At 38.9% G+C, this 13,058-nt stretch overlaps 1 protein-coding gene across 1 annotated transcript in view; it reads left to right on the forward strand.

Moving 5' to 3' along the window:
* MTFMT (mitochondrial methionyl-tRNA formyltransferase) overlaps nucleotides 1-8,404 on the forward strand; it is a 27,777-nt gene extending 19,373 nt beyond the window's left edge. Inside the window, exons 6-9 of the mRNA XM_007957764.1 lie at nucleotides 2,523-2,614; nucleotides 6,584-6,662; nucleotides 7,414-7,496; nucleotides 8,204-8,404. Coding sequence (XP_007955955.1) covers nucleotides 2,523-2,614; nucleotides 6,584-6,662; nucleotides 7,414-7,496; nucleotides 8,204-8,404 — 455 coding nt within the window. The remainder of the gene's footprint in view (nucleotides 1-2,522; nucleotides 2,615-6,583; nucleotides 6,663-7,413; nucleotides 7,497-8,203) is intronic.
* The last annotated feature ends 4,654 nt before the right edge of the window (nucleotides 8,405-13,058 follow it).

A 13,058-nucleotide genomic window follows, 5' to 3' on the forward strand; every position in this document is an offset into this window, starting at 1 on the left:
TTCTGTGTCTGTGTTAATTGGTTTCCCTTTTCTTTGTTGAAGAGGGTCTGTGCAATCCTTCTGCCTAGTCCGCCATCTTGCCCCGCCTCCTTCTTATATTTTCTTACACTGAATATCCTTTTTAAAAAATTATTAACATTAACCTATTTATTTACTTATTTGCTATACATAAAATAATTCAAAATTATACCAATATTATTACTATTAATAAAACTACTGAGTACAATTTAAGACTTTTCTGAAGGTTTTTTGTCCTTTCAGTATCTCCTACTAAGGGTATACAGTCAGAGTACTGTGTTCAGAACTTCTGGAGGTAATTAGTTTCTGAGTTAGCCTTCCAGTATTTCCTTTTGCCAAAATAAGCAAAAATACATAGAACCTAATTTTTCCTTTCCTAAAAGGTGGCATAAAATACGCACTCTTTTGTACCTTTTTTCACTTAGCAGTGTATCTTAGAGATCACTTCCTATCAGTAAGGACAAATTTTCCTCCTTTTTTTATGACAGAATAAGTTCTTAGTTGTGTAGATATATCATTTATTCGATAGATTCTTTATTGATGGACATTTGGGTCATTTTCAATCTTTTACTATTTCAGATAATGCTAGAATGAATCATGTTACGCATATTTCACTCAACGGCACATAACAACAACAACAATCTAATAGGTAGGAGTACTGGTGGCAGAGTGGTTAAGTGCTCAGCTGCTAACGGAAAGGGCCACAGTTCGAATGCACCAGCACCTCTCTGGGAGAAAGATGTGGCAGTCTGCTTCCGTAAAGATTACAGCCTCAGAAGCCTTATGGGGCAGTTCTCCTTTCTCCTATAGGGTCGCTGTGAGTCAGAATTGATTTTTTGCTTTAATCTAATAGGTAGGTAATTACATCTTGGAGTTTTAATTTACATTACTCCTGTGAGTGAGGTTAAGGAGCTTTTTCCTATGTTTAAACCTCAGAAAACCCACTGCTGTCAGTCGATTCTGACTCATAGCAACCCCTAGCAGGTCTCCAAGGTGGTAAATCTTTATGGAAGTAGATTGCCTGTCTTCCTTTCATGGAACAGCTGGTGGGTTTGAACTGCCAACGTTCTGGTTAGCAGTTAGATGCCTTAGGCACTATACCACCAGAACTGCTTTTCCTATGTTTTTATTTATTTTTTTCTGGAAATTGTCTCTCTTTTGCCTATTGTTCTATCAGGTTTTTGGTCTTTTTCTTCTCAATGTTTAGGAATTTTTTATACAATAGGGAAATTTTCCCTCTCTGATGTAAATTGCAAATATTTTCTTTCAGTTTGTCGTTTATCTTTTGACTTATGGCATTTCTCTTTGTCTTGCAAAAGATAAGCAAAAGCTTATTTTTACAAAGTAACATCAATCTTTTTTAATTGTTTCTTATAATGTGATGCTGTCAGACCTCTAAGTCAGGGGAAGATAATGGGAATCAGCAGCAGCCCACAGATGATTCCTCTGAGGTAGAAGTCAGGTATACCCCCACTCTCCTTTTTTTTTTAACCATTTCTGACACCAGCCATCCCCCCTCTATTCTCTGCTGGGTTTGATAATTCGTTGCAGTAGCTACACAGAACTCACAGACTATACTTAGAGTTAAGTGGTTTATTAAGGAAGTAATGGTTCAACTCAGGATCAGGATGAAGAAGCATGTAAGCAAAGTACGAAAGACTCCCCGGAAGTAGAGACCACATCCCTCTCTTCTTTAGTATAAGACCTCTCTCCTCTTCTCAGCTGGCTCTACCACAGCCTTTTCCAGGCTTTTCACTGTCTTCAGTGTTACAGCCCTTGACCAGTGTTACAGCTCTTTGAGGAAGGTCCCCACCTCTTCTTTTTCTCCTCTCTTCTTGCCTCTTATCTTTTCTCCTTTCCTTCTGAAACCACAGTGAAGTTAGCTGCATGTATAAGCAAACTTCTTGTCAATTCCAAGGTCTGGTCCTCCCAGCAGGGCCACAAACTGACCAAAACCCTTAGTGAACCATAGTCACTTCATTTGCATAGTATATTGACCAATCACCAAAAGGTACGTACCATTCACAGGGTAGGCTACAGCCCAGACTGGACAAAATGTATCAAAACATCAAGTTTTCACAGCTTACCTAGGAAATGTTGCCAACCTGGATAGAACTAACAAAGTGTTCAGGGTAGAAAACTAGAGCAAAGATAACTCCTTAAGGCATAGGAGAAAAATCTCTCAAGCTGTTTTTCCAAAGACCTGAGGCAAAAGACCAAGTAAAAGAATTCCTTTCATCACACTGCTGGATTTTGAGTCATAATTAGAAAGACTTTTTTTATTAACAGGTCATAAAAAAAAGTAATGTTTTCTTCTAATACTTGTATATTTTTGTTACTGTTTTTACTTATTTTTACTTTATATTATGGAAAATTTCAAACTTACATAAAAGTAGAGAGATCAATGTAATGATTCTCTTGTACCTATTATTTCAGCTTCCATAATTATCAATTCATGGATACTGAACCTGACATTCATTCTTGCTATTGACTTTATCTTGTAGCCCCTAAGATTTCTGCTGGTACCAGCTGTATAAAATGGGAGGAACAAACTTCAGAGCAAATATTCAGACTTTATCGTGCCATTGGAAATATAGTAAGTTGGAACTCACATTGCAGTTTTACCAAGTATTGGAGGGTGTGTAGATTGACTTTCTAAATATTCTTATTTAGGAATGAATCTCCTAAACTAAGCTTCCTGTTGTTGTCAGTTGCTTTTGAGTCAGCCCCCAACTCATGGCAACTCCATGCAGAACAAGATCCAAGCTCTGTGATCCAGAGGGTTTCCATTGGCTAATTTTGGAAATAGATTGCCAGGCCTTTCTTCCTAGTCCATCTTAGTCTGGGAGCTCTGCTGAAATCTGTTGAGCAGCATAGCAGCATGCTGTGGTGTCTGGACAGGAGGTGCACTGGCTGGGATGGAAAGCAAGAATTCTACCAGTAAACTACTACTGTCCTCAAACTAAGGAAACCTGAAATGCATTTTTTTTAACTAATCCCTACATGCCACACTCCACTTCCATGCCACTGCCACCATCATTTATGACCTGAATTGCTACAACAGTGTCCCATCTCCTAAGTCCTGTTTTAACCTCCCTCTCTTCCAGTCTTACTTAAATGCATTTTTAAAATCGTCTTTAAACTTTAAATTTTTATAGGGGACTTAGAAATCATAAAGCACTTTCAAATATATATTTTGCTGTTTCAAATAACTAAGTTTTATTATCCTCATTTCATAGATGGGGAAAATGGAAATGAGGTGACTAACATAGTGCTGCCCAGTCACTAAATAATGAACCTAAACTTTCTAACGCTACCTGGTTAGGTAAGGTGGAGGGTCAATGAAAGAGGGGAGGGCCTTCAACGAGATGGATTGACATGGTTGCTGCAACAATGGGCTCAAGTATAGCAAGGATCATGGAGCTGGCGCGGGATCGGGCGGTGTTTCGTTCTGCTATGCATGGGGTCGCTATGAGTCGGAAGCGACTCAATGGCACCTAACAACAACAAAAAAAAAACTTTCTCCTAATCCAGTGCTTTTTCTAGTTTGCCCTTTTGCCTTGGCCCAACTTTTTAGTCAAATTCTTAAACCCACATATAACAGCTTATTAAAAATACCTGTGTTAAATTCTTGGTGCTTTGAAAATTTATGAGGTTTTTTCCCTTCATTTTGATAGCCTCTTGTGTTGTTTGAATCTTGGGACCTATCAAATGTGCGATTTTAAATGACCCACCTCTGTTACTGAGTAAGTGAGGAAATGCCGTTGAACAGCTATGGTATGTCAGGTTCTTTACTGAGGATTATAACCTGTTATAATTGTAGGCATTATTACTGCATTTCAATGTGGAGGATATTAAGGCTTACTGTAGCTATTCAGTGAATGATTACTGAGTATTGCTTCAAGTCCCAGATTCTGATCCCAGTTCTGCCACTGAATAGCTGTGTCTGATACTGGGGAAATACCTGCATCTCCCCAGGCCACAGTTTCCTTGTCTATGAAATAGGGGATTGAATTATACTCTGAAAATAAAGGTATTCAATTCAGAAACTTGAGAGAACTTATTTTCTGATGTGTGTTAATGTTTATAAACATTTAAGTCGAGTTTTTGGGTCTCAATTATATTAGAAATTTGTTAAGTAATAAAGGTGCCATTTCACAGCAGGTGGGAAGAGTGAGATACGTTATTCAGTAAATAGTACTGGCAACAGGCTAGGCCTTTGGGAGGGAAGAATCCTCAAATCCTACGTTTTAGTATCAAAATGAAATCTAGATGAATCAATGATTTAAATGTAAAAAATGAAACATAAGGCATGGAAAAACCACAGCTGAATGATTTTACAATATTTAATAATCATGAAGTATAGGATAGATCTTTTTAAGTATGTTGTGAACCACTGAAGTCATGGGAGAAAAAACTGGTAACTGTGTTTTGAGACTGGGTTTGCTAGAGAAGCAAAACCACTGAAGCGCACATATAGAAAGAGAGAGAGATGGAGAGATACTTATCTCACGGAAATGGCTCATGCAGTTGTAGAGGCTGGCAAGTTACAAGTCCTTGGGTCAGACGTCAGGCTGGAGGCTTCCTGACTAATGGAGCTGCAGGGGCTGCAGACGAACCAAGGTTGGCAGCAGCTGGCTGCTGGCTGCAGAGTCTGACGAATCCAAGATCGGCAGGTAAAATGGCAGGTTGCTGGCTCAGGCTGTGAAGGTAATAATCCTAAGATTGGCAGGCAGTATGGTAGGCTGCTGGCTAAATCCAAAGAACCAGAGGTCATATGATGATGGGCCAGATGCAGAATCCAGATGAAGCAAAAAGCCAGGGAGCTTTGCCATGATGTCCATATACATTGGAAGCAGACCACACCCTCAGGAAGGTGCCTTTTCAAGTGACTGGCTGCTAATAGCAGATCTCATCATGGAGGTAATTACATTATATCAGATCTCATGGGAGATAACTACATCATAACTTCCAAACCACTAAGAATCATGACCCAGCCAAACTGACAATCACAAAGTATAACATGAAGTATAACACAAAGTATAAAAATGAAAAACTTATGCATGGGAAAAAATTACTGTACCCAAGATTAAAGGCCAACAAAGTAGAAAAAATATCCATTATAAATATGAAGATTAAAGAACTAATTTCCTAAATATATAAAAGGCTTTTGCATATAGTCTTTAAAAAAAAAAAAAAAGGCAAAGGAATAAATAGTTTATTGTTAAGTGCTGTCAAGTCGGACCCGACTCATGGCAACCCCTCCTTGGGTTTCCAAGGCGATACCACTACGGAAGTGGATTGCCCAACGTTCCGAGGAGTGGCTGGTGGGTTTGAACTGCCAGCCTTCTGGTTAGCAGTCAGGTACCTTAGGCACTATGCTACCAGAGCTCCCTTAGGCAGTTTATAAAGAAATAAAATTAAGTTATGTGGCAAGCTCTTCAGCCTCACTAACAGTAAACAGCAATAGAATGTTAATTATTTTTTTTAACTTTTCAAGATAGGTTAACAATAAAATGTTGATATTCTTTAATTTAGGCTTTCCATATGTGTGTCATAAAAGTTTTCAGAGATACATTTACAAGGTTTATTACCACACTGCAAGAAGTTGAAAATAACTGAGATATCCATCATGATGGTACTGTTGTTGTTATGTGCCGTCGAGTCGGCCCCGACTCATAGCGACCCCTCCTTGGGTTTCCGAGGCAGTATCACTACGGAAGTAGGATTGCCCAACCTTCCTTCCGGGGAGTGGCTGGTGGGTTTGAACCGCCAGCCTTCTGGTTAGCAGTCAAGTGCTTTAGCCACTATGCTACCAGAGCTCCTTATGATGGTACTAGTTGCATGAATTATAATATGTTCATAAAATGGGATAGTCAGAACGGTATAGTGTACTCATAGAATACTGTGCAGCAGATAAAAAGGGTGAAATAATGTGTGCTGGTATGAAAATTTCTCCTTGGTTTTTATGGTTAAGTAAAAAACTCTTTATAAAACAGTATGTTCTGATTTTGTACTAATAATATTGGTAGCAAAAAACTACAGGGAAAAATACATAAAACTTATTTGTGGTAACCTCTGATGATAAGAGTAAGAATATTTTCATTTCTGTGATTTTTTTTGTAACCTAAGTGGTTTAATGTTTGTATTTTTTATAATGAGCATAAATTTTTAATTAGACTGAAAAAGATAGAAACATTGACTTACAAATAACACAAGATCTAAATTCTAGAAATTGATGCAGAGGGTCACATTTATGTTCTATAAAATTTACAGACTGAGTTCCCAATTCCTCTGTAATAGGGAGAGGAGAAAGACTAGGATTAACATGAAACTCTGGTAGCATAGTGGCCAAGGCACCTGACTACTATCCAGAAAGCTGGTGGTTCAAACCCACCAGCCACTCCTCGGAAGGAAGATGGGGCAATCTACTTCTGTAGTGATACCGCCTCAAACCCAAGGAGGGGTCACTATGAGTCAGGTCCAACTTGACGGCACATAAGTAGTTGAAAGATTTGGGATTGTGTGTATTTCCTCCTCATACCTTCTTTAATTTTATTTGCAGATTCCATTGCAGACACTCTGGATGGATAATACCATTAAACTTCTTGATGTGGTAGAAGTTAACAGTTCCATCCTTGCTGGTACTAAACTTTGAATAGCCGACATGGAAAATGTTTTCACTATAGTCTATTTGAAAATCTGTATGTTTTACTCTAGGCCATATTTACTAGAAATAAGAATTGTTTTAATTTGTTTCAGTTCAATAATGATAGTACTTTACATTCCTTTGTTGTTTCAGTGTTTACAGTATCCATTCACATGTATTTCCTCATTTAATCAGGTAGAGCAGTATTATCCATTTCAAGCTCTGATTTTCCTACATTAAGGTTTTCAGGGAGTACACAATGACTTGTTTAATTTCATTTTTGTGAATGTCAGTCATAATGAAAATCTCTGGGCAGCTTAGGGAGAATCTTAGGCCAGTGTGGGGCATTTCAGGCTAGACCAGCCACAAGGTTCCTTCTAAGGACCATTAGTACCCTCCCAATGTGGTGGTCTTCAGGAGTGTGAACCACAGAGGGCGTTGGTCTAATCAGTGGTAGTCCTAGGAATTTGGATTTGTCCAGTCATGGATGGAAGGGATGGCTTAGAACCTAACTGTCCTGTTTCTCTCTTCATTGGTGGGTAGGTATTTCTTCAAAATGTTCTAGAGTTAAGAGCTTCTTGGGTGTATGGAAAACTTTCCTTTGTGTTCATTATGGTCACAGAATACCTTGGCTTAGTCTTTAATCTTGGGTTACAAAGTCAGGGCATCCATAAATGTGTCTAAAATGTTTTTTAAGAAGTTATCATGAAGTTGCATAATTACTTATTTCTCTCTTTATTTTTTAGGTCCAAAATTAACAGGACACAATGTTATTCCAGGATCACTAATATACCACAAACAGTCACAGACATTGCTGGTTTGTTGCAAGGTACCTTATCCTTTAGTTTTGCATTATCATATTTGTTTTACTAAGTTTATAGCTTGTATCATTTTTGTTTTCTTGATTAGGACTTCAGCCAACTGTCTGTTCATCAGATTAGGGCAGTAGACATTTTAATTTTCTTAAGAAATTATTTGTAGAATTTCTAGCGTAATTTTTTAGAAGTGATGAGGTTTTTGCCAAGACATTATTACTTTTGACTTTAGTCCTTTCTTAAAAGAAATCCAATTTAATTAATAGGCTCTTGTGCTTAGTAATACAAAGAGTCATATAAAGGTATCTAGATGAACTCCTAAGGAGCTCTGGTGGCATAGTGGATAAGGCATTTGGCACTGGATAACCAGAAGGTCAGTGGTTAAACCCACCAGCTGCTCTGCAGGAGGAAGATGGGGCAGTCTACTTTCACAAAGATTTACAGTCTCAGAAACCCAATGGGGTTCTCTGTGAGTTGGATTTGACTCAATGGCAATGAGTTTGGTTTTGGTTTTGTATACATTTGTTAATTCTCCTTGGTAATAAGCTGTAGTCAAGGAACTGTGTATGTGTTATTTAGTATATTGTTACTTGCAGCTAGGCATTTAGTAACATTATTGGCTCATTTATTTGTTTTCATGATAAAGTTTATAAACTAAAATTTACTTAGCTTTTCAGTTTTGCCACCACTGCCTATTCATTATTTGTGTTTTGCCCTTTAGGATGGCTGGATTGGTGTTCGATCGTTGATGCTCAAGAAAACACTAACAGCTACTGATTTCTACAATGGATATTTGCATCCCTGGTACCAAAAAAATTCTCAAGCTCAACTAAGCCAATGCAGATTTCAGACTCTCAGACTGCCAACAAAGCAGCAGCAGGAAAAAAAAACAAAAAACTGTTGCTATGCAACAGTGCATTAAGTAGTTAGAAAGAAGATGGACAAGAATCTATTATGGATTTGTAATTTATTAAAAGCCTTATTTACAAGGAATTACCTTCAGTGGCTCCAAAGGTTAACGTAGTTACCTGCTAACCAAGTGTTGGAGGCTCAACTTCACCCAGAGGTGTGTCAGAAGAAAAGCCTGGTGATCTACTTCCAAAAAACCTACTTCTGAAAACCCTACAGAGCACAGTTTTACTGACACACAGGGGGTCACCATGAGTCTCAATCAGCTTGACTGCAACTAGTTAGTAGTTCCCCTGACTTTCAAAGAAGATGACACTGCTGGAACAGAAGATTATCAAAAAGATGGATTACCTCACTTTCCACTTGTTTAACAGTAATTTAAAGCAGCTTTTTCTACTTGAATAACAAAAAAAACTTTAAAATAAATTTTATTTTATTTATTAGTGTCAAATTCAAGGAAATTGTATCTTTCCTAAAAGCAAGGGCAACTGACTGGTATGTTTACACATACACACACACACAATTAAGAGTGATTGTTTTAAAAACAGTATGTTGAATTTTTTAAATCATATTTTCCCATTGACTGTGTTATCATCTTAGGAGTATTTAATCTCCATTTCTGATTTTCAGCAAGTACTTAGGTCAACTCTTTATATGCCTCTACCATCTAGCTCTCATCAAACAGTAAACTTGCAGTATTTAATCATTTCTGCTATGCTGATCACATTTACATTAGGTTTTCCCAAAGTAGGAATACGCTTACATTTTTCACCTTACTTAGGAATAAAGGTTATTGAGCATCTGGCCTGTGCAAACTCATCTTCTGTCTCCTGAAATACTGGGTGCCTCTGGAGGAGGAAGGTTGTGCAGTGGCTGGCTATTAACTTCTTGAGAATCTTTTCATGTCAGCTTTTTCTGCCTAGATGTCATCATCAATTGAAATCTTTCTTCATCCATTAGTTCATCTTTTCATTCCACAGCATTTATTGACAGGGTGATCATAAAATCGGTCATCTAAATTAGGACACTTTCACAAGTGAAAGCAGGCACTTATCCTCACTACTCCAGGACAACAGGTGTAAACCAGGCCTCTCCCAGGCAAACCAGGTTGTCTGGTTATCCTATTTACTGAGCACTTTTGGTGTAACTAGCTTTTATGCTGGTTGTTGGAGAATGAGAGATTAATAATAATATTGAGCATCTCCTATCTAGTGGGGAGACAGACATGTAAGCAAATACAGTATAGCTAAAATGCCATAATGGAGGTATAATGGAAGCATTATACCTCTCAGGGGACTCTGGGAAGGCTTTCTAGAGGAAGTGAAACTTAATCCAAGACACTAAGTGATGAGTTCAGTGTGCATACTAACACCTGGAAGGGCATTCCAGCATGTGCAAAGTACAAAGACAGAATACTATCTGACCATTCTTTAAACCATCAATTTGTTACACATTTTTATGAGCCAGTTTTATACACACACGAGTGTGTCAGGGTGGAGATAAATCTAATAATGGACCATGAAATATAAATAAATAGCATGTTATATAGGAAAAAGGAAAGCATAGTGTTTTGAAGGAACTGTAAGAATTGATGTGAATAAAATATGATGATGGAGATAAGACTGGAAGCATAAGTAGAGGCCAGATCATACAGCTTTGAAAACAATAACGAAAGTATGGACCTTGTCCTGTGGGAAATTGATTTTTTCTTTTTTACTGTTATAAAAATAGAAAACAACATTTGGTAGGCAATATACTTTTCAATTGGGGAATGACATGAACCAGATTTGCATTTTGGAAAAGTAACTGGTAGTGGAAGTGTGGGTAAAACCTGGGGCAGGAAGTTATTAGGTTAAAAATGGTAAAGAGCTGAAGTGCAGCAGTGCTTGTGGGAATGGGAAAAGGGATTTAAAAGATTATTGCTGTGAAGTGAGCCATTTGGCTATGAAATTCGTATGGAGAGTTTTGGTTCCACCACTAACTTGGATCTCTGAGAAGTATAGACTTCTGGACCTCACATCAGATTTTAAATGTGAATCTATGGATATGAGACTCCGCATTTTATCAAATTCATCGAGTAAGTTGTATGTTTGAGCAGTTCTTAGTCTGGGTTCTCTACAGGAGTAAAACCAGTAAAGTGTATATAACTATATATAGAGAGAGAGTTACTTCAGTGAAATGGCTCATGTAATTGGGGCTGGCAAGTCCCAAATCCAGGGATCAGGCAGCAGAATGATGATCCCTGCTGGTTCACATGGTTGCAGGGGCTAATGGTCCAAAAAGGTCAGGTGGCAGGCCAAAGACTTCTGTAGGCTTACATCCCAAGAACTGGAGGTCAGGTGATGAGAAGAGTACAGGGTCAAGAAAGAATGATTTGCCAGACATCCATTTACATACTGAAGGTAGGCACACCCCTAAGGAAACTTCCCTCTCAACAAACTGGATGCCCATATTGGATCACAAAATGGAAGATGATTGCATAATGTCTGCCAAACCACTAAGAATCATAGCCTAGCCAAGTTGACACATTAACCATCACAAGCAGTAACAACTTTAATTAACTGAAGAGGTGCATGTGGTTCTGAGCTACATGGTGGCCCTGAGGATCAAATCAAGGTCCTTGGCATTGGGGCACGGTAGTTGCTGTTGTATGCTGTCGAGTTGATTCTAACTCATAATGACCCTACAAAACAGAACTTCCCCATAGGGTTTCCTAGACTATAATCTCTACAGAGGCAGATCACCAGGTCTTTTCTTCCGCAGAACCGCTGACCTTTCAGAAGCTGAGTTATTAACCACTATACCACAGGGCTTCATGGGGACTGGGGGTAGAAAGGCAGAAGGGCAGCCTACCCTGCTCTGGCTGGAAAGATGGATTTGCAAACGTAATGCTTCCTTATGCAAGACACTTCTATTCTGGTTGTGGTCAGAGCTGAAAACACACACTCAAAACCAAATTCTGTTAGTTAAGTGACCCAGGACAAGTCACTTAAACTTTTTAAACTCTGATTTTGAGTTTAAAAATATGGGTAATACTTGCCTTGCAGAATAGAAATACATATGGAAAATGTCCAGGGCTATGGCTGGCACATAGACAATACACACCAGCTATTATTGTCACCAAAAAGTACTGGTGGCACAATAGTGAAGCACTCAACTACTAACTGAAAGGTCAGCAGTCTGAACCCACCCCACTAGCTGCTCTGCAGGAAAAGATGCAGCAGTCTGATATCATAAATATTACAGCCTTGAAACCCTATGGGGCAGTTCTACTATACAGGGTCACTATAAATCATAATCAACTTGAAGGCAATGGGTATTGTTACCACAGTCTAATCAAACCAAACCAAATTCACTACTGTTGAGTCGGCCCCTCCTTGGGTTTCTGAGGCAGTATCACTACAGAAGTAGTAAATTGTCCAACTTTCCTTCCGAGGAGTGGCTGGGGGGTTTGAACTGCCAGCCTTACAGTTAGCAGTCAAATGCCTTAGGCACTACACCACCAGAGCTCCTCAGTCTACTGCTGCTCTAATGCCTTCTTTGGATCTGCGAAGATATTTTCTCCTCTGGAGGGCAGCACCTGCCTGTGGAGATGCCTTTAGATCAACACAAACAAATTTTAGAGCAGGAAAGGATCTATGATACTTGGTGGCCCAAATTTTTATTTTAAGAGATGATGAAATGAGGGTCCCACAGACCTAGATAGCAACAACATCAGGATTTAAATCTGGTGACTACAGTAGATTTTGTTTCAAACAGACTAATCTTGGTTTGATGTGGGGGACAAAAGAGTTATTTCTGAGTATAAAATTTAGTTTTTGAGAGTGGTTACTGAAAGGATGTTTATTGCTTTTATGTAAGGCAGTAAGTAGCTCTGGTGGCATAGCGGGTAAGGCATTTGGCTGCTAACCAGAAGGTTGGTGCTTCAAACCCACCTCTGCGGGAGGAAGATGAGGCGACCTACTTCCATAAAGATTTATAGCTTGGAAACCCAGCAGGGGTTGCTATGAGTCTGAATTGACTCAATAGCATGGGTTTGGTTTTGGTATTTCAGGCAGTTTATTTTCTGGTGAAAACCTATTTTCACCATTTTTCTTTCTATTCATCAAACAATTCTAAGGTGAATACATTACTTTTAGAGGCAGTCTTTGAGACAGACCTAGTGTGAGCCCTGGCCCTCCACAATGACCTTAAGCCTAGACTGGTTACTTACCTTCTCTGAATCTGTTTCCTTATCCACAAAACGAAAATCATACTGACTTTGCAAAGGCTAGGAGCTCTGGTGGCACTGTGGTTAAAGCACTGGGCTGCTAACCAAAAGGTGGCAGTTCAAACCCATGAGTCACTCTGCGGGAGAGGAAGATGAGGCAACCTACTTCCATAAAGATTGACAGCCTTGGAAACCCCATAGGCCAGTTCTCCTCTGTTCTACAGTTGCTATGAGTCGGAATTGACTTGATGGCAGTGGGTGGGTGCATTACAAGGGCTGTCGTGAGGAATAGAAATAATATACCTAACACCTAGCACAGTGCCTGGAGCATAGTAGGTACTTAATATCGTTGGTGTTAACTAATATTTACTGAGTGCTGGCCCCATTTCTAAGGACATGACATGAACTATGAATGATCTCACTTTATGTTTACAATAACCCTGTAAGGCAGGTACTA

The sequence above is a fragment of the Orycteropus afer genome, unplaced genomic scaffold (genome assembly GCF_000298275.1).
Source record: "Orycteropus afer afer isolate SDZICR_OR568_19922 unplaced genomic scaffold, OryAfe1.0 scaffold00015, whole genome shotgun sequence".
Taxonomy (NCBI): Eukaryota; Metazoa; Chordata; class Mammalia; order Tubulidentata; family Orycteropodidae; genus Orycteropus; species Orycteropus afer.